At 45.3% G+C, this 27527-nt stretch overlaps 1 protein-coding gene across 2 annotated transcripts in view; it reads left to right on the top strand.

The window, feature by feature from the left end:
• ctdp1 (CTD phosphatase subunit 1) overlaps nucleotides 1–27527 on the top strand; it is a 295146-nt gene that overhangs the window by 169547 nt on the left and 98072 nt on the right. Inside the window, exon 12 of one of the 2 annotated variants that reach the window (XM_033019051.1) lies at nucleotides 23052–23263. In XM_033019051.1, the coding sequence (XP_032874942.1) occupies nucleotides 23052–23263 (212 nt within the window). Of the gene's footprint in view, nucleotides 1–23051; nucleotides 23264–27527 lie in introns of those variants that run through there. The other variant, XM_033019052.1, reaches the window with a different exon arrangement.

The raw sequence follows: 27527 nt of genomic DNA, 5'->3' as shown, positions 1-27527 counted from the left end.
TCCTGTAGAGTTTTATCCCGTTGAGCCCAAAATGGTCTTATCTGAAAAAATCATGCATTAGTTCAATAGACAATAGTTGCAGGAGTAGGCCATTCGGCCCTTCAAGTCTCGAGTTATTTATGAAATGTCTTTGAAAATAGAAACCGAGCGGCTTTGGCTGATGATGTCACGATGGCTCTGCCTGCTGCGGGCTCTGCGTGCTGCGTCTGCGCTGCGAGTGATGTCTACCCTGCGAGCTGCTGCCGCCTCCCCCACCAGCTGCCGCTCCCCCGCGAGCTTCCCCCCGCGATCTGCCTCCCCTCACCTCCCTTCCCTCCCCCTCCCTCTCACCCTCCCCCTCCACCCCCTCACCCTCCCCTCCCCCCTCATCCTCACCCTCCACCCCCTCACCCTCACCCTCCCCCCTCACCCTATGATACTTACCCTGTGATACTTACATTTTGCCTTCGTCTTGTGGAATGTGGAATATTATTCCTCATCTCAGAATAATAGAATTTGTACTTGTCACCCGTATGGACAACCTGCTCTTATTGGACTTCAGATAATAGTATTTCTGTAAATATTAGATAACTAGCAATGTGTTCATTCTATAATTTAAAAGGGAGAGCTCAAATAATTCTGAATGACTCTGAAGCAATATTTGAGGAGGTGAGCCTCAAGGTTTAGCAGCATTGAAATTAATTTTCCTTTTATTTGTATGATTTTTCTCGAAATGCCAAACCAATAAAGTTTGATCTAGCTGGCGAATATGTGCAAGGGTAAACAGTTAGTTCACAATCAATGCCATAATTAATTAGACATGACTACAAGTTCGAGAATTCTCTCTCATTCAACCTCCCCATCGTTCCACTTTTCCCTGCTCCCTTTAGTACTTTTGATCAAACTTTGTCTATGGTTTGGTCTCAACTTCGTTCTTAACCCTTCTGGGTGATGTTTTTGCTGCATTAAGAGTCTATATAAATGCAAATTGTTATTAGTGCGAGTGAAATAAGTAAGTCAAGAGCTGGGTTATCTCAATGTATTATTATTTTGATTGAAGGTAGTAACAAAATGCTGGAGTAACTCAACGGGACCTGTTTGCAGCATCTCTGGAGAGAAGGATTGGGTGATGTTTTGGGTCGAGACCCTTCTTCAGATTGTTTTTGTTAGTTTGATTGTTTTGACTTATCGAATTGTAGCACATTTTGCAGTTTAGACATACAGCGCAGAAACAGGCCTTTTGACCCACCGAGTCCGCACCGACCAACGATCCCCACACATTAACACTATCCTACACACACTAGGGACAATTTACACTTATACCAAGCCAGTTAACCTACGAATTGGAATGTGGGAGGAAACCAAAGATCTCGGAACAAACCAACGCATGTCACAGGGAGAACGTACATACTCCGTACAGACAGCAACCGTAGTAAGGATCGAACCCGGGTCTCAGGTGCAGCAAGCGCTGTAAGGCAGCAACTCTACCGCTGCGCCACTGTGCCGCCAACCAATTATTTGAAGGAGTATCAATTTAGTCCCACTAATCTTCTTCATCCCATTCATTGTCTGGTAGACCAAATGCTTTTCCGTCCCTATTGAAACCTAATGTTGAATCTGCTTCCATCGCTCTTTCAGTCAGTGCAATGTAGAGCATCTATTCCAACTGCCTCCTCATATTTTTCCTTGTTATTTTATTAATTAACCAAAACATATCTATGAGCTTAATTAGATTTGGAGTTTAATGTTATGGAAATAATTAAATGCAATATGAATAAAATTGAAGCCAAGTATTAAATTATGATTTAATTTCAAATTATGAAGCCATTTATTGACTCAAGTGCAAAGATTATCTGCATTTCTTAAAATAATACAAACTAATTTATTACAAAAGTGCATATTATTTATAGATCATTAAACTAAGAAGCAAGACTTCTAAAGAAATGCCACAGCAGATCGCTTAATGGGACAATTCATCAGGGCAATAGTTTAAATAAATGAGAAGGTATTTTAATGGGGTTTTTTAACGACACATTGGCTGAATGCTTGGTGACTGGAGTACAAGTGTTAATAGTGTCTGTAAAGATTTTTTTACTGCAAATTAGCAGAGTAAATCTTTGCATGGCCAGAATCAGCTAATGTGTTTTAGAAGACAGTGCAGCAGATCCTCAGCATAACAGTGGAGTGTCAGCGTAGATTTGTGGTGTTCAAGTCGAAAGGTCATAAGTGATAGGAGAAGAAGTAGGCCATTCGGCCCATCAAGACTATGCCATTCATTCATGGTTTATCTATCTCTCCCTCCTAATCCCATTCTCCCGCATTCTCTCCATAGCCCTTAACATACTAATAACCCTTAATCCATACTAATCAATAATCTATCTATCGCTGCCTTAAAAATATCCATTGACTTGACCCCCACAACCTTCTGTTGCAAATAATTCTACAGATTCACCACTCACTGACTAACGAAATTCCTCCTCATCTCCTTCCTAAAGGAACAGCCTTTAATTTTGATGCTAAGACCTCTGGTCCTAGACTCTCCCACTAGTGGAAACAGCCTCTCCACATCCACTCTATCCAAGCCTTTCACTATTTGGTACGTTTCAATGAGGTCTGTCCCCACGCCATCCTTCTAAGCTCCAGCGAGTACAGGCCCATATGTTAGCACACTCATTCCTGGGATCATTCTTGTAAACCTCCTCCGGTCCCTCTACAGAGCCAGCACATCCTTCCTCTGACATGGTGCACAAAATTGCTCACAATACACCAAATGCGGCCTGATCAGCACCTTATAGAGCCTCAGCATTACATCCCTGTTTTTGTATTCTAGCCCTCTTGAAATAAATGCTAACATTGCTTTTGCCTTCCTTACATCGACTTGCAGATTAACTTTTTGGGAATCCTGCACCAGTACTCCCAAGTACATCCCTGATTTCTGGCTAAGATTTGACTAAGATTTGAAAGTGCAGCCAAGTGAGCCATAGCCAACATCAGGTGGCACTACACTGATGGAAGCTAGCTGCAGATTGTAAGTTCAGATACACATTGGTGTTGGGTTACAAAGGTTAGCAGTATTGCGTTTTTATTGATCGTTTATTGTCAACCAGGGAAAAACTTCTCATGCGTTTATAAATATTTACCCCAAGAGGTCGGAATCTCTACTCCCCCCCCCCCCCCCCAAAAAAAATTTCAGTGGCCCATTTTTATCTCCATATCTTCCAACCAACTTCACCTCAGATTCCACCTCATCTACATACCAGGGGGAAATGATAGTGACCAATTAACCTACCAACCTCGTCACCTTTGGGATACGGGGGGAAACTGAAGCATTTGAAGTCAAGTCAAATCGATTTTAGTCATCTGTACAACCACAGTGAGGTGCAGGTACAATGAAAATCTTGCTTGCATCAGAAGCACATAGACCAACATAAAATATTTAAATAATAGCTAAATTCCACAAGACAATTAAAGAATAAGACTGCATTTTGTGCATTTTACAATGGTGATTGTGAAGATTGTGCAGATTAAACAGTGAAGATTTAACAGTTCTTTAAAAAGACCTTACATCATATCCTCTGCCGCACTGTAACTTAAATAGTGGTGTCCAAGTCTTTGACTTGAAGTTAAGAATGCAAACAACTGAGTCACAGTTGGGGCAGCAGAGTGGTATAACTAGCAGAGTTGTTGCCAGCGACTTTGGTTCAATACTGATCTCCGGTGCTGTGTGTGTGGAGATGGCATATTCTTCCTGTGACCACCTGGCCTTCCTCCAGTTTCCTCCTACATCCCAAAGGTGTTCAGGTTGGTAGGTTAATTTGCTATTGTAATTGCCCCACGCATGTATATGAGATAGTATTAGAGAAGGGATTTTAGTAGGAATCTGATTATAATGGGGTTAGTGTAGGATTCGTATAAATGGTTGTGTGGTAGATTGGGTAGTCTGAAGGACTTGTTTCTTCCATGCCTGAAGCATTACATAACCAGTCTGTGTTTGAAGAAGGGTCTTTTTTTTACGACCAGTTGAGCGTTTACAGCATTTTCTGCGGGGGGTGGGGGGTCAGATTTCTTGCACCTGCAGTTTTTTTTAAATTTTCAATTGCCTTTAACATTTAAAATCCTGTAATTCCTTCTCTAACCCTCTTCATTTCTGCCATTATTTCACTAGGTTTCACATTAAAATCCAATCTTTGCCCAAATCATTGGTCAGCTGTTTTTTAAGTATCCCAGTATCAATTATTTTTTGTTTGATACTGTTCCTTAGAAGCGCCCCGGGAAATGTTTGTTGCCTCAAAGGAGCTATATGATGTGATGTAATATTGATCATATTTCATTAGCCACAAGGCACATTGGGAATGCATGAAGGTGCTGGATAGATGCTGTGTATTTTTAATTTTTGCTTTACACTAGTGCATCTCAGAAGACAGGGCATGATATTTACAAGTAAAACTTAAAATGTCTAATGGTGGTGAAGCTGGGGAATCCTCTACCACAGAAGGCTGTGGAGGCCACGTCACAAAATATATTTAAAAATTGTTTAAAAAGGGGTCTAAGAGTAAACCTAGCAATTATAGACCTATTAGTTTGACGTCAGTGGTGGGCAAATTAATGGAAAGAATACTTAGAGATAATATATATAAGCATCTGGATAAACAGGGTCTGATTAGGAACAGTCAACATGGATTTGTGCCTGGAAGGTCATGTTTAACTAATCTTCTTGAATTTTTTGAAGATGTTACTCGGGAAATTGATGAGGGTAAAGCAGTGGATGTTGTGTATATGGACTTCAGTAAGGCCTTTGACAAGGTTCCTCATGGAAGGTTGGTTAAGAAGGTTCAATGGTTGGGTATTAATGGTGGAGTAGCAAGATGGATTCAACAGTGGCTGAATGGGAGATGCCAGAGAGTAATGGTGGATGGTTGTTTGTCAGGTTGGAGGCCAGTGACGAGTGGGGTGCCACAGGGATCTGTGTTGGGTCCACTGTTGTTTGTCATGTACATCAATGATCTGGACGATGGTGTGGTAAATTGGATTAGTAAGTATGCAGATGATACTAAGATAGGTGGGGTTGCGGGTAATGAAGAAGAGTTTCAAAGTCTACAGAGAGATTTATGCCAGTTGGAAGAGTGGGCTGAAAGATGGCAGATGGAGTTTAATGCTGATAAGTGTGAGGTGCTACATCTTGGCAGGACAAATCAAAATAGGACGTACATGGTAAATGGTAGGGAATTGAAGAATGTAGGTGAACAGAGGGATCTGGGAATAACTGTGCACAGTTCCATGAAAGTGGAATCTCATGTAGATAGGGTGGTAAAGAAAGCTTTTGGTGTGCTGGCCTTTATAAATCAGAGCATTGAGTATAGAAGTTGGGATGTAATGTTAAAATTGTACAAGGCATTGGTGAGGCCAATTCTGGAGTATGGTGTACAATTTTGGTCGCCTAATTATAGGAAGGATGTCAACAAAGTAGAGAGAGTACAGAGGAGATTTACTAGAATGTTGCCTGGGTTTCAGCAACTAAGTTACAGAGAAAGGTTGAACAAGTTAGGGCTTTATTCTTTGGAGCGCAGAAGGTTAAGGGGGGACTTGATAGAGGTTTTTAAAATGATGAGAGGGATAGACAGAGTTGACGTGGAAAAGCTTTTCCCACTGAGAGTAGGGAAGATTCAAACAAGGGGACATGACTTGAGAATTAAGGGACTGAAGTTTAGGGGTAACATGAGGGGGAACTTCTTTACTCAGAGAGTGGTAGCTGTGTGGAATGAGCTTCCAGTGAAGGTGGTGGAGGCAGGTTCGTTTTTATCTTTAAAAATAAATTGGATAGTTATATGGATGGGAAAGGAATGGAGGGTTATGGTCTGAGCGCAGGTATATGGGACTAGGGGAGATTATGTGTTCGGCACGGACTAGAGGGGTCGAGATGGCCTGTTTCCGTGCTGTAATTGTTATATATATGTTATATAGGAATCCTCTACCACAGAAGGCTGTGGAGGCCACGTCACAAAATATATTTAAGGAGATAGATTTCTAGATACAAAAAATATTACAGGGTATGGGGTAAGAGCTTGAATTTGGTATTGAGATAGAAGATCAGCCATTATAAATGTTGAAGGGCCGAATGTCCTTCTCCTGAGCCTAATTTTCAGTGTTACTAACTATTAAACATATTATAACAGGCATTCATTTTCCTTTGTTCAATCATTTTCCTTTGTTCAAACTTTAGAAATAAAGCTGTTAAAACTTAGTCGGACTCCAGGGAGAAATTCAGTGACTGCACAACACGTCACCTTTGCTATTCTGAGAGATTCTCATAAAGCTTGCACATATCACAGGCTGGCTGTTTGAATGTCAAATTTGGATTGCAATAAACTCTAACAGACAACCAAATTGAATGGCTTTGAGTGGGGAGAATAACAGAGTTGATTTTAGATTTGAAGTCAAAATTATTTTCCATTCATTTTTGCCGACTAGAATGTATAAAAGATTTGCCTTGGTACAGATCACCTTGAAACTATTGCCGATATATTTAAACACATGACTACGTCATTAATATCCTTCAACGCAGTGAAAACAAATCCAGTCTAGGATAGTTGTGACTCCAATCCTGGACCCGAAAATCATAGAAATGTACCACCATTCCTACGTTTTAGATTAATCCCCACGAGTGCTCCTGATCTCTCTAGCCTTGGCAGATATGCCATTTTGTATGTGGCTCCCTTCTGGGTCACGTGTTTTTAAGGATGGTTGGTAGAGTCTGTGCTGGCTGCCGCGACACCTTACAAATTCATGTAAATGATTTCCCCCGCTAGTGGGGGTGCCAACAACTCTCAGATCGTCCGGTAGGGGGCCAGCCACCCATTGCGGACCATGCAACGGGACACCCGCGCGCCATGAGAGAGCAGGGAGGGACCTGCTCGCAACCACAAAAGCAAGGTGGGTGGTCGAAAAATGAGGTGGGCCTTAGAAGAGCGAGGGTGGCCATTGAAGAGCTAGGAGGGCCATCGAAGAACGAGGAGGGCCATCGGAGAGAGAGAGTAGGGGCATCGGAGAGATAGACGGGCCATCGGAGAGAGAGAGTAGGGGCATCGGAGAGATAGACGGGCCATCGGAGAGAGAGAGTAGGGGCATCGGAGAGATAGACGGGCCATCAGAGAGAGAGAGTAGGGGCATCGGAGAGCGAGGAGGGGACCGACGAGAGCCATCAAAGAGCGAGGAAGGCCATCGGAATGTGAGGAAGATCGCCAAGAACGAAGGAGGACCCGGTGGGAGGGGCACTGAGGTTGAATGGGAACCAGCGGAGGGGGTTGGGGGGAGAGTTGCTGCCACATATGGTAGCAGGAAGTAGATAGGACTGTTCAGTGAACTTTTGTAACTTTGTCAGCTCCAAAACGTGGCCACACTTGTGTACTGCTTCGGTGAGGTCTGCTGATTTTACCAGGTTGTATGTAAAATAACAAGAGGAGTTGAGTATAGGAGCAAAGAGATTCATAACAACAGGAGTTGAGTATTTGGGCAAAGAGGTCCTTCTGCACTTGTACAGGGCCTTAGTGAGGCCACACCTGGAGTATTTGTGTGCAGTTTGGTCTCCAAATTTGAGGAAGGACATTCTTGCTATTGAGGGAGTGCAGTGTAGGTTCACGAGGTTAATTCCCGGGATGGCGGGACTGTCATATGTTGATAGAATGGAGCGACTGGACTCTGGAATTTGGAAGGATGAGAGGGTATCTTATTGAAACATATAAGATTATTAAAGGATTGGACACGCTAGAGGCAGGAAACATGTTCCCAGTGTTGGGTGAGTCCAGAACCAGGAGCCACAGTTTAAGAATAAGGGGTAGGTCATTTACAAAGGAGATGAGGAAAACCTTTTTTACCCAAAGAATTGTGGATCTGTAGAATTCTCTGCCTCAGAAGGCAGTGGAGGCCAATTCACTGGATGTTTTCAAGAGAGAGTTAGATAGAGAGCTCTTAAAGATAGCGGAGTTAGGGGATACAGGAGGGCTGTGATTGGAAACTAAATATTCCAGGATTTCATTGCTTCAGGTGTGATAGAATTGGAGGGGCAAGAGGTGGAGGTGTTGCATTGCTTATCAGGGAAGATATTACAGCAGTGCTTTGGCAGGATAGATTAGAGGGCTCGTCTAGGGAGGCTATTTGGGTGGAACTGAGAAATGGGAAAGGGGTATCAACACTTATAGGGGTGTATTATAGACCGCCAAATGGGGAGCAAGAATTGGAAGAGCAAATATGTAAGGAGATAGCAGATATTAGTAGTAAGCACAAGGTAGTGATTGTGGGAGATTTCAATTTTCCACACAGACTGGGAAACACATTCTGTAAATGGGCTGGATGGGTTGGAGTTTGTAAAATGTGTGCAGGATAGTTTTTTGCAGCAATACATAGAAGTACCTACTAGAGAAGGGGCGGTGCTGGACCTCCTGTTAGGAAATGAGACGGGTCAGGTGGCAGAGGTATGCGTTGGGGAACAGTTCGGGACCAGTGATCACAATACCATTAGTTTCAATATAATTATGGAGAGGGTCAGAACTGGACCTAGGGCTGAGAATTTTGATTGGAGAAAGGCTAACTTTGAGGAGATGCGAAAGGATTTAAAAGGAGTAAATTGGGACTTTTTGTTTTATGGGAAAGATGTGGAAGAGAAATGGAGTACATTTAAAGGTGAAATTTTAAGAGTACAGAATCTTTATGTCCCTGTTCGGTTGAAAGGAAATAGTAAAAATCGGAAAGAGCCATGGTTTTCAAGGGAAATTGGACACTTGGTTCGGAAAAAGAGGGAGATCTTCAATAACTATAGGCAGCATGGAGTAAATGAGGTGCTTGAGGAGTATAAAGAATGTAAAAAGAATCTTAAGAAAGAAATTAGAAAAGCTAAAAGAAGATATGAGGTTGCTTTGGCTAGTAAGGTGAAAGTAAGCCCAAAGGGTTTCTACAGCTATATTAATAGCAAAAGGATAACGAGGGATAAAATTGGTCCATTAGAGAGTCAGAGTGAACAGCTATCTGCAGAGCCAAAAGAGATGGGGGAGATATTGAACAATTTATTTTCTTCGGTATTCACCAAGGAGAAGGATATTGAATTATGTGAGGTAAGGGAAACAAGTAGAGTAGCTATGGAAACTATGAGATTCAAAGAAGAGGAAGTACTGACACTTTTGAGAAATATAAAAGTGGATAAGTCTCCAGGTCCGGACAGGATATTCCCTAGGACATTGAGGGAAGTTAGTGAAGAAATAGCAGGGGCTATGACACAAATATTTCAAATGTCATTAGAAACGGGAATAGTGCCGGAGGATTGGCGTACTGCGCATGTTGTTCCATTGTTTAAAAAGGGGTCTAAGAGTAAACCTAGCAATTATAGACCTGTTAATTTGACGTCAGTGGTAGGGCAAATTAATGGAAAGGATACTTAGAGATAATATATATAAGCATCTGGATAAACAGGGTCTGATTAGGAACAGTCAACATGGATTTGTGCCTGGAAGGTCATGTTTGACTAATCTTCTTGAATTTTTTGAAGAGGTTACTCGGGAAATTGATGAGGGTAAAGCAGTGGATGTTGTATATATGGACTTCAGTAAGGCCTTTGACAAGGTTCCTCATGGAAGGTTGGTTAAGAAGGTTCAATGGTTGGGTATTAATGGTGGAGTAGCAAGATGGATTCAACAGTGGCTGAATGGGAGATGCCAGAGAGTAATGGTGGATGGTTGTTTGTCAGGTTGGAGGCCAGTGACTAGTGGGGTGCCACAGGGATCTGTGTTGGGTCCACTGTTGTTTGTCATGTACATCAATGATCTGGATGATGGTGTGGTAAATTGGATTAGTAAGTATGCAGATGATACTAAGATAGGTGGGGTTGTGGATAATGAAGTAGATTTTCAAAGTCTACAGAGAGATTTATGCCAGTTGGAAGAGTGGACTGAAAGATGGCAGATGGAGTTTAATGCTGATAAGTGTGAGGTGCTACATCTTGGCAGGACAAATCAAAATAGGACGTACATGGTAAATGGTAGGCAATTGAAGAATGCAGGTGAACAGAGGGATCTGGGAATAACTGTGCACAGTGCCCTGAAAGTGGAATCTCATGTAGATAGGGTGGTAAAGAAAGCTTTTGGTGTGCTGGCCTTTATAAATCAGAGCATTGAGTATAGAAGTTGGGATGTAATGTTAAAATTGTACAAGGCATTGGTGAGGCCAATTCTGGAGTATGGGGTACAATTTAGGTCGCCTAATTATAGGAAGGATGTCAACAAAATAGAGAGAGTACAGAGGAGATTTACTAGAATGTTGCCTGGGTTTCAGCAACTAAGTTACAGAGAAAGGTTGAACAAGTTAGGGCTTTATTCTTTGGAGCGCAGAAGGTTAAGGGGGGACTTGATAGAGGTCTTTAAAATGATGAGAGGGATAGACAGAGTTGACGTGGATAAGCTTTTCCCACTGAGAGTAGGGAAGATTCAAACAAGGGGACATGACTTGAGAATTAAGGGACAGAAGTTTAGGGGTAACATGAGGGGGAACTTCTTTACTCAGAGAGTGGCAGCTGTGTGGAATGAACTTCCAGTGAAGGTGGTGGAGGCAGGTTCGTTTTTATAATTTAAAAATAAATTGGATAGTTATATGGACGGGAAAGGAATGGAGGGTTATGGTCTGAGCGCAGGTATATGGGACTAGGGGAGAATACGTGTTCGGCACGGACTAGAAGGGTCGAGATGGCCTGTTTCCGTGCTGTAATTGTTATATGGTTATATATATGGTTATACGGTGAGAAGGCAAGAACGTGGTACTGATTGTGGATGATCAGCCTTGATCACAGTGAATGGCGGTGCTGGCTCGAAGGGCCAAATGGCCTACTACTGCGCCTATTGTCTGTATATTATTATAAAACTGATCTTGGATGTTTAATTATGTGTTTGTTTACTTGAGTCTTTTTATTTGATTCACATCTTCTCGAAAACCCGACGCGGTAACGGTGAAATATTCCTGGTAGAGATTTACCTCATGATCTCAAAAATCACCTCATCTGAAAATTTGATTTATTATTTCCCGAGTTATTTCTTCAAATTCTTCACCATCTGAAATCTTTTTAAAATCTAACGAGCTGAAGCGAGCTGATAACTTCACAATGCCTCTGCTGTTCTCGCTCACAGCCAACCGGCTGGCCGTCCACAGCCCAGCCGCCCTCCCCCCCAACCCTTCTGGATTGAAACCGCTGATGAGTTATGTTACCCTCCCCCCGACTCACAGTCATTTTGTCGCCTCCTGACTCGCTGTCGATTAGCACTTGCCCAGCCTTCCACAGCCCAGCCGCTGATCACGAAGTACGCTCGCACCTCGGCTCGGGTTTCCCGAGAGAACCCGAGTGATGATGATGCGAAGAGCAAGCTTTCATTTCCATAACATTCATGACCACCGCGCACCACCCGCAGCCCAGCAGAGGTCCTGAGAGCTGCCGAGGCCCGCCACCCGCTCGCATCGGCCCCGTCCGCGCCGCCCGCTTGCCGAGTTCGTCCGTGCTCTCCCTCACTCTCCCCCTCTACCCCTTCCCCCTCCTCTCCCCCTCTCCACCTCTTGCCCCTCCTCTCCCCCCTCCTCTCTCCCCCTCCCCCTCCGCTCTCCCCTCTCCTCGCCCCCACTCTCCCCTCTCTCTGATCCTCTCTCCCCCTCCCTCCCCCCACCCCTCTCCCCCTCCCTCCCACCCTCCTCCCTCCCTCCACCCCTCTCCCCCTCCCTCCCACCCCCCTCCACCCCCTCCCCCCTCCACCCCACCCTCCTCTCTTCCCTCTCCCTCCTCCTCCCCTTCTCTCCCCCTTCCCCCTCTCCTCCCCTTCCACCTTTCCCCCCCTCTCTCTCCCCCTTCCACCCCTCCCCTCTCCGCCCCCCTCACCATCTCCTCCCTCTCCTCTCCCCCTCCTCGCCTCTCCCCCCCTCCACCCCCCCCCCCTCTCCCCCCCTCTGCCCCACTCTCTCTGCCCCTCAAGATAGGACAGGGAGGGGTAAAAGGAGCCAACGAATAATATTAATATAATATCAAGGGGGTGGTTAGTGTGTGTGTGAGACGCCGCAGGCCTCCTCCCCCCCTGAGGGGACGGGACCCAACGGGTCCCCTTTGGTCTAGTTGTCTATAAAGCATTCCACTGTACCTAGGTACATGGACAATAAAGTATCATTGAATTCCAGATCCCCACTGAGAGAAATACTCCCCTCTTTACCTCACAGAATGTAGAGCAGTATGGACTGATTTCTGGGGAAAGAAAATTGAGTCAGCAGACCTCTATTCTCTAAATTTGAACAGTGACTTTATTTGAAGCTTTCAATATGTTTAGGAGGCTTGACAGGGTGTAAGTGAGGAGGATGTTTCCTCTGCCTAAGAAGCCATAACTATGGATCACATTAAAAACAAGTGTCAAGCCATTTAGGACTGAATCTTCTTAAGTGAGAGGGAAGACAGTGAATCTTTAGAATTCTATGCCCTAGCGGGGAGGTGCAGGTGGGGGAAGTTGTTGAGGCTCAAATTTTGATTGCATTCAGAATGGAGTTTGATAGAATTCTAGTTATTGGTGTAATCAAATGAGAACCAAACAATGGTTGAGATGGAAAATCAGAAGTTGAATGGTGACGTAGATTTGAGGAGCCAAGTAGCTTACCTTTTATTACTTATGTTCTATAGTCATTAACTAATATGCAGTTCAAGCAGAACATACAAGTGCTTAAAAAGAACTCTGGTCATGTTACTTTCTCAGAGGACATGCAAACATATTTATATTTCTCCCCAGCAGAAACAGTACAAATAGACTGGATTGCCATAAACTATCTTGCAGTGAGTAGGACATGGACAATACATTGCCCACTGCTTAACCTCCTCATCGGTTCCTGCTCTCTGCTGTGTCAGACAGACAGCTGTGAGGACACTCCCTGTACTCGGAAGTTTACTGCAAACTTCTTTGCTCCTGTGTGAATCATGCTGGTTCCAAATGAAAAGAGGACTGGTTATTTTGATCAGTACACGTGTCAAAGTTGTCCAATGTAATTGCAGTCTAATGTGGAACCCTAAGGAAATATTGATGCTGGAGGCACTGAATTGTGTAAACCTAATATTGGGTATATTTAATTAACCATTCAATAATTAACTCCCTGCAGAGAACGCTTGGTCCTTGTGTGTGCCTGTGCTGTTGAAATCTGGATATTTGTGGTATTTTTCTGATTTGTATTTATTTGGCATCTTTCACTACTGCATGGACTTTCAAAGCAAAAAGTCAAAAGCCCTGTCAGAAACATAGCAGCCAAGAAGAAGACAGCATAATCCCAAAAGGAGCAACAAATTAATAGCTGAGTCTCACGTTGCGAGTTGACACAAGAGGTGCCCCGAGTTAAAACTCGTGGTAATAACGTACGATTAACGTATGGAACTCGTGGATGCAACTTAGAGACTCGTGGCGCTAACGGCAGGTACTCGTGAAACTTGTCAACTCTTGCAAAAATTCAAACATGTTTAAAATTTTTCACGAGTCAATTTTACTCTTGTGGTTAAGAATTGAAACATTTGAACTCATTGTAAGAACGTAGTGGCCCGTGCGTTTACCTTAGTGTATCGCGAGTCTACCGTGGGAACTCTTTAACTCAGCGGGCAGGCAGCAGCAGATTGTCGCTCCCTTCAGTTTCCCAGCGACAATCACCTGCCATAACGCGAGAGAGATCATGCACTGTTGTAGGTCTCCTTTGCACGTCGGCGTTTCTGTCTTTCTCCACTCATTGTTGGCCCTATCTGTCACCCCTCTGCTTCCCGGCCATGTGTGTGACCCCTTCCCTCCCCTCTCCAGCTCCCCGCCCATTGCACCGGCGCGGGGGCTTTGCACTGTCTTCACGTCGACGATGCCAGCAGGTCAGTGCCAGTCGCCCCGGGGCAGTCGCTCCCTTCAGTTTCCCAGGGGGTCGGGACAAGATCCCCCTCATCTCGGGCTGTGGGCGAACTGCCACTTGTCGCCGTAGCGTCCCATCGGGGAGCGAGTTCCTCTGGAGTTGGAGCGGGGCTGGGCTGGACCGCCCTTGCCCCCTCCCTCTGCAACTGCAAACAACCCCACTCTCCTGCTCACCCAACCCTCCCCCCCCCCCACCCCCCCCACTTTCCCTCCCAACTCCAGTCCCGTCCCGACCCCCTGGGAAACTGAAGGGAGCGACTGCCCCGGGGCGACTGGCACTGACCTGCTGGCATCGCCGATGTGAAGACAGTGCAAAGCCCCCGCGCCCGGTGCAATGGGCGGGGAGCTGGAGAGGGGAGGGAAGGGGTCACACACATGGCCGGGAAGCAGAGGGGTGTAGGTGGGGGTGGTGACAGATAGGGCCAACAATGAGTGGAGAAAGACAGAAACACCGACGTGCAAAGGAGACCTACAACAGTGCATGATCTCTCTCGCGTTATGGCGGGTGATTGTCGCCTGCCCGCTGTTCCTGACGCTAAAGCCTTGGGATCGTTGCCCTTCGTGTTGGCGTGGAGGGGGAGGGGGGTATTGTGCTGTTTGATCGCCCCCTGCTATCCCAGGGACAGGGAGACACAGCGGCTTTTGAGACTGGTGGGCAATCACTTCCAAAGTGTCTGCCCACACAGTCAGTACACCTCTCCTACACTTGTCTCCCGCACTAAGATCATCCCGCAGAGAATGATCCCAGCCTAACCCAAGAGCCATGTCACCCCAGACAGATTAATGCCGCCCCCCCCCCCCAACCTCTCTCCACCTCAACTCACGCTTGGGCACCAAAGCAGCTCAGGAGGCGAACCCTGAGCTCCGTCTCACAACAATCTGATGTGCACATCCGTCCACATTCAAAGATTTAATCTCCCGTCTCCCCGCAGTGTGTAGACATGGCAGTAAATTCAATTAAAACATATCAAACCTGTGTGTTTCAAACAAATCATAAGTATAACTGCTCTGGCACTGGATGGTGCGCATTTTCCCTTTGTAGGTCACATCAATAGATGCGGCCGCGCTGAATTCTATCTTTAAAACAAAGCCACAGGATGGAGAGGTCTTCTTTAACACTGTTGCTTATTAAAACAAACCTTCAATCAGGATTGGCTCAAGAGTAACTCGGGAGACGAACTTGGAACATCGCAGAAATGACAGGTAAACGGCAAACTTGTCATACCCGTGGGAACTCGGTTAAACTCTTGATCATACACTTGCAATCTCGTACACAACCACGAGTCTTTCACTCGGGGTACCTCTTGTGTCAACTCGCAACGTGAGACTCAGCTTTAAACGAGCAAGTAATCTGTATGTCCTAGGATACTATGTAAAGAAAAGGAACTGCAGATGCTGATTTATACCAAAGATCGACACAAAATGCTGGAGTAACTCAGCGGGTCAGACAGCATCTCTGGAGAAAATGGATAGGTGATGTTTTGGGTCGGGATCCTTCTTCAGACTGATTGTAGGGGGGGAAGGGGACTGGAGCAAGAAAAGACTAGGGTAAATCAGGGCTGGCATCAGATGACATCAGGCAGAGTGGTTCCCTGATAGGCCAATTGTTGGCTATGGACAATGTGATAGCAATAGGGATACATCTGGTTAACCACCTTTTATTGGAGGAAGGGGGGAGGAAGGGGGGATGGGCGTGTTCATATAACATACCTAACATTACCTAACTTAGGTTCATATAACTTGCCTAAAACTCTGGCAATGGAAGAGGCCCAGGACACTCTAGCAATATACGAGGATACTATTGCCCGATGCACCAGGTTAAAATGTTGTACTCTTCAGAATGTTATGGTGGACTTGATTTCACAGTTCATTCAATAGATGGCACCTCAAGCCCAGTGGCACTCTTTCAGTACTATTCTGGCGGTTCAGCTTTGATTTTTTGCATTCAAATCTCAGGAGTGGGAGTGCAGTTGCGTCTTAATAGGGTAGGATGAGACCTTTCCATTCTCTTCCCTTTTTACCAGCATGGTCTTGATAAAGATACCACAAAGGCAATAATCCATCTTGGCAATTGGTTTCATTTGCTGAATAATGTTATTGGTGTTGGCCAGAAATAATATGATGTCCTTCATCACAGAGCTTTTTATTAAAATTGATTCATTTTGGGAGATCTGCGCATCACTGGCACATCCACCATTTATGACTTATCTGAGAAAGTGATGCCTTGAGGCTTAAACCACTGCTGTCCTTCTGGTGAAGGTGCTCCTACAGTGCTGGGCAGGAGGGATCTCCAGGATCCAGACCCAGTGATGACGAAGATTGGTCATATTTCCAGGTCAGGGTGGCGTACAACGTGGCGGGGAGCATGCAGTTGGTGTTGTGTAGGAAGGAACTGCAGATGCTGGTTTAAACCGAAGATAGACACAAAATGCTGGAGAAACTCAGCGGGACAGGCAGCATCTCTGCATGGAAGGAATGGGTGACATTTCGGGTCGAGACCCTTTCTGAAGATTCTGAAGAAGGGTCTCCACTCGAAACGTCACCCATTCCTTCGATCCAGAGATGCTGCCTGTCCCGCTGAGTTACTCCAGCATTTTGTGTCTATATACAGTTGGTGGTGTTGTCATTATCCTCATTTTAGACATTAGAGATAGAGATTTAGCGCGGAAATAGGCCCTTCGGCCCACTGAGTCCATGCCGGTCAGCATGGCAATTTTATAAAGCCAATTACAAACTACAAACCTGTTCATCTTTGGAGTTTGGGAGGAAACTGGAGCACCCGAAGAAAATCCACGTGGTCACAGGGAGAACATACAAACTCCATACAGACAACATCCATAGTTAGGATTGAACTCTGTCACTGTAAGGCAGCAACTCTACCTCCAGCGCCACCATGCCGTCCCATTTTGATAGAGGTCACCAGTTTGGGAGCATTGTTTTAGATTGGCCGACAGATGGCACAATGGGCTAAGTGTTCGGCTGGCAACCGGAAGGTAGCCGGTTCGAATCCCGCTTGGAGTGCATACTGTCGTTGTGTCCTTGGGCAAGACACTTCACCCACCTTTGCCTGTGTGTGAATGTGTGTGAGTGATTGGTGGTGGTCGGAGGGGCCGTAGGCGCAGATTGGCAGCCACGCTTCCGTCAGTCTGCCCCAGGGCAGCTGTGGCTACAGAAGTAGCTTACCATCACCGAGTGTGACTGAGGAGTGAATGAATAATGCGATGTAAAGCGCCTTGAGTATTAGAAAGGCGCTATATAAATCCCATCCATTATTATTATTATTGGGCACACTGCAGCTGCTGAGTGTGTTGGTAGAGGAAATGTATATTTAGGGAACAGGGATGAGGAGCCAGTCAGATGGCCGAATTTGCCCTGGATTGCGTCGTGCTTCTGGAATGTTGTTAGAACTGTACTCATTCAGGCAAGTAGAGGCTGTTCCATCCCACAACTCTTGAGTGTTTTGTAGACGATGGAAGGCATTTGGAGTGGTAGGAGGCAAGTTACTCCCTGCTTCTGACTAGAAATAATGTGGCTGGACATGTGGTTGTGTGGCTGGACATTTCAGTTCCTGGTTAAAGATGTGACCTTCTAGGACACAGATGATATGAACTCAGCACTTTGTAATGCCATTGAATGTCATGGCTAACTGGTTACTCTCTCTTGTGAAGAGCAACATTGCCTGGCACCTTCGCAGCCCCTATCTAATTGGAGACTTCTCAGCCTATGCTTGACGGTTGTGTAGGTGTTGCTGCATGTTGGTACAGTATATGTTCCTTCATTTGCTGAGGGGTTGCAAAATGAAATTGAACATTGTTCAATCGTGAGCGAAGGAAGGAGGGACATTGATGAAACAGTGAGGGTGGGCTGGACCCAGGACAGTGCCAAGCAGCCTCTTCTTTCCAGCTCTAGTGCACAGGCATTGCAGAATAAAGTAACATGGTAAAACTGGCCCATGTGGAAGATGGATTTACAGTGTTGTGACGGCAGAGTTCTGGTAGGCTTTGTCAGCTTCTGGGCTTACATAGGGTGTCCTTGGCATGAATTGGCATTAACTTGCAGTTAAACAATGCGTTTGAGGGTGTCTCGTTGTTAGTTCTGCTGAAAAGAACATTTCAAACACACATAGGAAACTTGCAGAGAACAGTGGGGAAGCTCTGACAAGCACCAATATGATGATCAGCAGATGATCAGTTTTACTACTCTGCCTTTTTCCCCAATGTGTGACATTTTGGATTTCTATGGCACTAATTTCAGTAATAGTACAATTACGGTACAATTGAGATTTCTATTATGTTTCTAAGAACAACTGGGATGGTGTGCTAGCTGATGCCCAGCTGGTTATTACAGAGTGTATTTGAAAAGCTAATTGTCATCACTGAGTTGGTAGATTTCACTGAGGCTTTTCTTGTCTATTCTCAGTTTATAATGTAGAAGCAGTGTATAAATTAGTCAGTACATTTTAGTCTCACAGCACTCACAACTGTACTGGAGGGGATCAATATCCTGGGAGGGAGTTTGCTATCGTTACTCAGGAGGGATTACACTATATTCACGTGGGGGAGCAGAAAGGAGACAGAGGAGAGGTTGGGGTCAAATACTAAGGTCAAATAGAACAAGATTAGCAGACAGGTGCATGGTAAAGAGAGAGGAAAGACCAGAGGTTTAAATTATTTATTTCAACGCTGGCGGCTTAACAAGTTTGGTGGATGAACACAGGGCGTGGATTCGCTCAAGGGACTAGGATATTATAGCCACAACAGAAAGATGATTGAGAGAAGGGCAGAGCTGGCAGCCCAACATTCCAGGGTATAGATGTTACAGGCATGATAGTAATGCAGGTAAGAGGGGAGAGGGGAGGTTCCTTTATAATCAGGGAGGACATAACTACAGTGCTCATTGAAGATCTACTCGGGGGATCTTCCAGTGAAGACACATGGGTAGAACTTAGAAACAGGAAAAGAATAGTGAGAATTACAGCAGATATGAAGGGAAATTGCCAATAACTACAAAAATAAAAGGATGTTTAAGAAGGAACTGCAGATTGATGCTGGAAAATCGAAGGTAGACAAAATTGCTGGAGATACTCAGCGGGTGAGGCAGCATCTATGGAGCGAAAGAAATAGGCGACGTTTCGGGTCGAAACCCTTCTTCGGACTGATGTGAGGGTGGGGGTGGGGCGGGAAGAAGAAAGGAAGAGGTGGAGCCAGGGGGTTGAGGGAGAGCTGAGAAGGGGAGGAGAAAGCAAGGACTACCTGAAATTAGAGAAGTCAATGTTCATACCGCTGGGATCCAAACGGCCAAGCGAAATATGAGGTGCTGCTCCTCCAATTTACGGTGGTCCTCACTCTGGCCATGGAGGAGGCCCAGGACAGAAAGGTCGGATTCGGAATGGGAGGGGGAGTTGAAGTGCTGAGCCACCGGGAGATCAGGTTGGTTATTGCGAACCGAGCGGAGGTGTTCGGCGAAGCGATCGCCAAGCCTACGCTTGGTCTCACCGATGTAGAGCAGCTGACATCTAGAGCAGCGGATGCAATAGATCAGATTGGAGGAGGTGCAGGTGAACCTCTGCCACACCTGGAAAGACTGCTTGGGTCCTTGAATGGCGTCAAGGGGGAAGGTAAAGTGACAAGTGTAGCATTTCTTGCGGTTGCAAGGGAAAGTGCCCGGAGAGGGGGTGGTTAGGGTGGGAAGGGATGAATTGACCACAGAGTTACGGACAGAGCGGTCTCAGCGGAAAGCAGACAGGGGAGGAGATGGGAAGATGTGGCAAGTGGTGGGATCACATTGGAGGTGACGAAAATGTCGGAGGATTATTTGTTGTATGTGACGGCTGGTAGGGTGGAAGGTGAGGTCAAGGGGGACTCTGCCCTTGTTACGAGTGGGGGGATGGGGAGAGAGAGCAGTGTCACGGGGTATAGAAGAGACTCTGGTGAGAGCCTCATCTATGGTAGAAGAGGGGGATCCCCCATTCCCTGAAGAATGAGGACATCTCCGATGCCCTGGTGTGGAACACCTCATCCTGGGTGCAGATGCGGCGTAGACGGAGGAATTGGGAGTAGGAGATGGAGTCCTTACAGGAAGCAGGGTGGGAAGAAGTGTAGTCCAGATAGCCATGGGAGTCAGTGGGTTTATAGCGGATGTCAGTCAGTAGTCTATCACTTGCGATAGAGATAGTGAGGTCAAGAAATGGTAGGGAAATGTCGGAAATGGTCCAGGTGTATTTGAGTGCCAGATGGAAGTTAGTGGTGAAATGGATGAAGTCTGTGAGTTGTGTGTGGGTACAGGAGGTAGCACCAATGCAGTCGTCGATGTAGCGGAGGTAGTTCGGGTATAGGGCCACGGTACGCCTAGAACAAGGATTGTTCGACGTACCCTACAAAGAGGCAGGCATAGCTGGGGCCCATGCGTGTGCCCATAGCTACGCCTTGTATTTGGAGGTAATGGGAGGAGTCAAACTAAAAGTTATTGAGGGTAAGGACCAGCTCCGCTAGGCGGAGGAGAGTATCAGTTGACGGGGATTGGTTGGTTCTCCGGTCAAGGAAGAAACGGAGGGCTTTGAGACCCTCCTGGTGGGGGATGGAGGTGTAGAGTGATTGGACATCCATGGTGAAGATGATGGAATGGGGGCCTGGAAAACGGAAGTCCTGGAGTCGACGAAGAGCATGTGAGGTGTCTTGAACATAGGTATGGAGGCATTTAACCAGGGGGGATATGTGGAAATGTGGAACATAGGTAGGGAGGGATTTAACCACGAGGTATGTGGAAATACGTTCGGTCGGACACGAACAGGCAGAAACAATGGGTCTACCAGGACAGTCAGGTTTGGGGTTTTGGGGAAGGTAAAATCGGGCCGTGCGGGGCTGGGGAACGATGAGGTTGGAGGCTCGGGAGGGCAGGGAGCTGGAAGTGATGAAGCCAGTGATAGTGTTAGAGATAGTGGTCTGGTGCTCGTCTGTGGGGTCATGGACCAAGGATAAGTAGGAGGAGGTGTCTGAGAGTTGGCGCGTGGCCTCAGCCTTGTAGAGATCAGCGAGCCAAATAAAAGGATGATGTCTTTGAAATTTATGAATTTGAAGACATGATGTCTTTGAAAAAAGCCTTTTAGTCTACAATGTCTGTGCCAAACATGAAGCCAAGTTAAATGAATCTCCTCTGCCTACACATTATTACCAATTATCTTGGAGGAAGGAGCCAAAGGATAGTTGTGGCCTGTTTCCACGCTGTATCTTTCATTCAATTCATTTAATCAAGCTACAAATGTTACTGGATGTCAAAGATTGGGCATTCTCAGACAGTTAGGTTAAGCAACAGGTTTGAGAGTCTGCGTTTACAGTTAGCAATGTGCTGAGCGCTCCTCCATTGCACCATATAGCACCGGCCTTTCCTCCAGGAACAGACTGCCAGCAGAAGGCTGCACCACAGACCATGTATGAATTACAAGGTGGTCCAAAGCCAGCAAATTAAAGGGGCAGCAGAAGATCTGCTCGATGTAATTTGGCTGTAAGTGGGGCGATCGACATTGATGATTGTTTGGCAGCAAGGAAAGGGAAGATCAGGAAGAAATTAATTCCTCAATGAAAGCATTCAAATGATGTCAAACTATAAACAGGTAGTTTCTTGGCTCTTGATTGCAATTGTGGAGGTTTTATTTTAGTTTAGAGATACAGCGTAGAAACAGGACCATCGGCCCACCTAGTCCGCACCGACCAGCGATCCACGCACATTAACACACACTAGGAACAATTTACACTTATACCAAGCCAATTTACACTTATACAAACCTGTAGGTCTTTGGAATGTGGGAGGAAACCGAATGTCTTGGAGAAAACCCATGTAGGTCACGGGGAGAACGTACAAACTCCGTGCAGACATCACCAGTAGTCTTGATCGATCCCAGGTCTCTGGTGCCGCAAGCGTTGTAAGGCAGCAACTCTACCGCTGCACCACCATGCTGTGCAAAGTGAATGCATTCTTCATTCAGAACAGGGAGGCCTGGTGCTTGCCACTGCAGGTGCAACAACCCCTTTTAAGTAAGTTTCAGAAAGGACAGCTATGAGGAAAGGCTCCACTAAGAGCGTTGACCTGATGAAGGTCTTTATAAATTCTGAAGCAGTTTGAGTGGAAGTACATGGAGAAGTAGCTTGCAGCACAGAGGAGAGTTTGGAAATAGCGGCCAAAAATATTAAAGGAATAGGATTAATAATCCTAATGGGGAATTAGAAGAATCAAATTATTTTCTCCCAGAGTGATGAGAGCACAGAATTCACTGCTCTAGTCACTACAAAAGTATTTTATCGGGTGCAAGATATCTTTGGACAGAGTGAAGGGATGAGAAGAGCTCCAATGACCTGTCACTATTTCCTTTTCACTTGGAGTGATTGAGGCACGCATTGCAGATGGATACAAGGGTAAACTAGATGTGTAGATAAAGGGAAAAGGAATATGAAAATATATCACGACAACTGGAGGTGGCTGGTGCATTAACACATGCATCATTCTAACAAAGGGTCACAGACCCAAAATATTAACTCGAGTTCCCTTTCCACAGATGCTGTCTGACCCGCTGAGTGTTTCCAGCATTTTCTGTTTTTATTTTAATCTCAGATTTCCAACATCTCCAGCTCGTCTGGAGAAGGGTCCCAACGCGAAGCATCGCTCGTCCATTCCCTCCACAGATGCTGCCTAACCTGCTGAGTTACTCCAGCACTTTTTTGCACAAGATTCCAACATCTGCAGTTCCTCCAGCCCCTATCTGCAGCTATGCCCGAACCTCCAGACTCAGGAACAGCTTCATTCCCAGAGCTATGGCGGCTCTGAACCGGCCCTCCTGACTACCCCCCATCCCCCCTGGACTGTCTCCCTCGGATGGTCACGTCGCACAGACACATCTGCACTTTAGTCTGTTGAACTGTTTTGACTATTTTACTGTTCTTTTTACAATCCATGTTCTCGGGATATCTAAATCTAAATGTTATTAGTTATTTATGTTATGACATTGGATGGAAGCTGCATACCAAATCTCGTTGCTCTTATGTGCAATGACAATAAAAGATATTATTATTATTATTATTATTATTATTATTATTTAAAGTGTGTGGATTTGCGGGTGACTTCATTTAACAATGCAACCCCGTTTGGCAGGTCGACGACATCTTGGGAGAAGACAGTGATAATGAAAGTGAGAGTGAGAAAGAAGAGAAGTTGAAGGAGCACCAGGAACAGCCCCAGGAGGAGGTGCAACAGCCACAGCAACTGAGTGGCGAACACGGAGTGACAAAAAATCTGAAGACGGAAGTGGAAACAAGGCCTAAGTCATCATCCAGTGAAGGAAGCTTACCGGGCACAGCTGTCAGGTAGGTTGTGCCTTGTTCTTACATCTGGAAGCATATATTACCACTAATGCAGCCATTTGCTAGAAGTTTAATTTTGCCTTTGTTCTGCTTTGGACTTCAATGCTTCCCATGAGTTTCTTAAAAGCTTCCATCAAACCTGCCACTCAAGCAATTCCCAGAGGTTTTCTATCACTTTGACTTTGAAGGCTGTTGATTCCAGTCACTAAAAGCTCCAAGGTTTTGTTCTGCAAATGTTTGCGGAGTGGAATTTCTGTGCAGAAATTCATCCCCTGAGATACGTACGATGCCACTGACAAGGTATCGCTGGCCCACGGATCCCCTTTTCTTTAAAGTCAGGGGAAGTGAACTTTAGAATGCCGTTGAACATACATGTATTACATCTTTGAGTGTTTTGTGCATATAAAATTGACACACACTTGAGGAAGGGGGATTTGCTGAGTTGTGAACAAAGAGATGTGGTACTAATTGTCTCGCAGCTTCAGTGGCTGAGATTCAATCTTTTGACCTCCAACGTTGTGTGGAATTTACACACCTCTCTTTGGACAAGTGGTTTCCTTGGGAGCTCTGTTTTTCTCCCATATTTCAATGAAGTGCAGGTTGGTAGGTTATTTGGCAAACTGTCAATTGCCCTTAGTTGTAGGGAATTTGTAGAATCTAGGAGAGAGTTAGTGGGAAAGCGGGGGAATAGTGTAAAAGGAAAATTAGCGGGGGAGCGCTCTGAGAGCTGGCCTAGACTTAATGGATCGAATGGCCTCTTTCTATGTAATTTGGAAATTACAGTAGATAGTGCTTTCAACGGGTCAATAAAAATACAGTAGCCCAAGTGATGGCCTCCTGTGCTGTAACTTTCCTGGAGACTAAGGTGGGAAGGAGCCATGAAGTAAACGCATGCATGCCGACCAAACTGATGATGCAAAGTCTGTATTCATTTCATTAGAATTGGGGTGGGGCAACAGTTCTGGCTTTGACATCAAGACTTGAATCAGTAAATGAGTAAAAAAAATAATTATGTTATGCTGCAGCTGGAATAAGAGTTCAGCTTTTATTTCATTCTTTCCTGGATTGCACAAAGATTAAGTATTATCAAAGTTTCTCGATGAAAGCTTCGAGTTTGAGGCCTATACTTAGCTGTTGCCTAGCAGATAGCAGAAAACCATGGCAACAGACTTCAGAGAATCCAGCAATCTTTCTTGGATGAGACTTTCTGGGAAACATATTTACTTTTAAAATTGCGTATATTTCCTGTCATTAAATCTGCGGCTTGTTAAATCACTACTTCTGGAGTTCATAAACATCGAGTATCAGTTTTGAATGGATATTTTTAAGGGAGTAGTGGTTATCTGGGTGGTGGGTAAATATTTTACCTTTTTTAATATTACACTAAAGTGAGTTTAAATGAAAAGCTCTTTCAGAATCCTAGCACAGAATGGCCTGCTTCCTTTGTTGTAAAGTCCAAGGTTGTAAAGTGCTTAGTTTCTTCTCGAGATGAATGCACCTTCAAACTACGTTTGATCCATGGTTGCAGATGGAGAAGCCACACAGACGTGGACCAAATGGTTCAATGCTTCCTGCTTGTGTTTATTGATGTTGACTGGAAATAGCCGTTTTAATTGTTGTACCATTATTATGTCTGCGTGACTAACACTAGGAGATTTTAGTAATACAATCGGTTAGCCTGTGTAACTAAAAGGCATCGCAGGTAGTTCTGCGTTAAGGCATGTTTCCATACTGCAAATTGGATATAATGCGATTGATGGCTTAGGGAACACAATTTACAGAGTGTAGGCTGAATTGCTTATAATGCAATTTCAATTAGGAACTAGCATGGAAGACAAACCCCTTGCCATTGCCGATCAAGGTGTCTCATCTACACCAGTCCCAACTGTCCGTGTTTGGCCCAAATCCCTTTAAACCTTCCTATCCACATACCTGTACAAATGTGTTTTAAATGATGTTGCAGTATCTGCCTCATCTGGCAGGTCGATAAGATCACCCTCACACCTCTATAAAATCACCCCTCAGCCTTCTGAAAAAGGAAATCCAAGTCCTAGATTGCCCGACTCTCCCCCTATATCTCAGGCTCTCAAATCCTGGTAACATCCTCGTGAATTGTCTCTGCACTCCATCCCACTTAACGATATCCTTCCTATAACTGAGTGACCAAAACTGAACACAATACTGTACTCCAAATGCAGCCTAACAAACGTCTTACACAACTTGTATAACATTATATCCCAACTTCCATACTTGATATTTTGACTGATGTCGGCCAATGTACCAAAAGCCTTCTTGACCACCCTGTCTACCTATGTCGCTACTCTCAGGGAACTACGTACCTGCCCTCCTCAATTTGTCTGCTCCACAACAGGGCCCTACCATTCACTGTGAAGGTCCCTCCTGGATTGACTTCCCAAAATGCAACCCCTCACACTTGTCTGCATTAAACTTCAATAACCTCAGCCCACTTATCCAGCTGATCAAAATCCTGCAGCAATTTTTGATAAGCATCTTCACTATATGATATCACCCACTTTTCATTTGCAAATTTACTAATCATGCCTTGTACATTCCCATCAAACCACGAACAGCAATGGGCTCAGCGATCCCTGAGCCACACCACTAGTCACAGGCCTCCAGCCTGAAAAACAACCTTCCACCATCACCCTCTACTTCCTACCATTGAGCCCATTACTGGTTTACAAGAAAAAATACCGCGAGATTGCCAATGCTCCAGCAAAATATCCTTCTCATTTTCCTCCTTTCACTTTCCCCTCTCCCCAATTCACTTCCTCCTCCCCCAACCTGCTCCACCCTCCCCGCCATGCTACCTCAGGCCCCACTTCCTTCCTCCTCTGCCCTACTCTCCCCTGCCCCAATCCCCACTCTCCTCACCCTCTCAGCTCACCCTTGCTCCACTCCCTCCCCCCTGCTTCCTTCTCCTCCATCTTCAATCTCTCCTCCCATAGCTTTCTCTTAATGCAGCAAGCTCCTATCCCCAGCTCTCTCCTAATCTCAGCTCCAACTATCCCCCCCCCACCCCCCTCCCCTGCCCCCCCAGCTCTTTCGACCTGAATCGCCTCCTCACTTTCTCTCCCCCCTCCCTCACATTCTAAGACCGCCTGGTATTCTCAGCATTTTCTTCTTTGATCTTGGTCCTGTGGGATGTTTCTAATTGCGCTGTAAGTGGCTTAGATTTAATAGTGCATGCAGAAATTATTGCTATAGTTTCAGGCATATTTGATAAAGTATTTGCATACAATACTTCCAATGTTTTTGTTTGGTAAGAAACGTGAATTTTGTTATACGGCAAATTGAATATTTTAAGTGCAAATATTATTTAACTGTTTACCTAATGAAGTGCTGTGAATATTTTAGATCTCATTTTCAATCATTATGACTTCTTATTTTGTACTATACTGACAATACTATACTTCTCTATACTAGACAAGGACAATAGAGGTTTATTGTCTCCAATTTCTCATTGTTAGTAACCACCGTAAAGTTACATGTACTCACAACGTCTCATCAACTGCAATGATCAAAGATTTTATGTTTTCTCTCTATCTTCACATTGAAGTCTCTTTCATTTTTTTATAAAAGAAAAATTCAATCCAATAATCCAACTGTGCAATAATCAAACTCGTGGAGGAACTCACAGTTATCGAGTTAAGGGTCTGTCCCACTTGGGCGTCATTTGCGCGCCATTTACGCGACCTCCAAAAATGTGGTCGTCGCGTTGTGACGCACGGGTAGCGTGTGGGTAGCGCGGGACGGGCGCATGGAGGAGTGTGGAGTTGCGCGCGGTATCGTGCGGCGCTCCAGGATTTCGCGCTGCATGAAATCGTCGCGCGCCACCAGCATGAGGTATTGCTTACGAAAGCGGACGTACTGCGCTCGCACGCTGACGTCCTGACCTCATACGTGTAGTGCGTGGTGACGCATGATTACGTCACCGTGCGTAACCATGTGCAGCCCATAGGCAGTCGGCCCGCCTTACCTGTCATGGATATAAGCCGCGCGATTTAAGAGTACATTGTGGATAATTATTTAGCATTTTCAGAAATGGGAATGTTGGCAATCTTTGGCAACAGGCAATTCACATGAGGAATGAGAAATTGAGGGTTTGGCAGATGTTTGTATTCAGAACGAGCTGGAAATCCTTGCACACTAATTCCTGAAAGGTTACATACCAATATAGCAATGGAAGAGCAAACCAGATAAGTGATACAAAATGCTGGAGTAACTCAGCGGGACCGGCAGCATC

This window comes from Amblyraja radiata, chromosome 4 (genome assembly GCF_010909765.2).
Source record: "Amblyraja radiata isolate CabotCenter1 chromosome 4, sAmbRad1.1.pri, whole genome shotgun sequence".
In the NCBI taxonomy this organism is placed as follows: Eukaryota; Metazoa; Chordata; class Chondrichthyes; order Rajiformes; family Rajidae; genus Amblyraja; species Amblyraja radiata.
The sequence above is the reverse complement of the archived record's forward strand: the minus strand, read 5'-3'. Positions and strand labels throughout refer to the sequence as shown.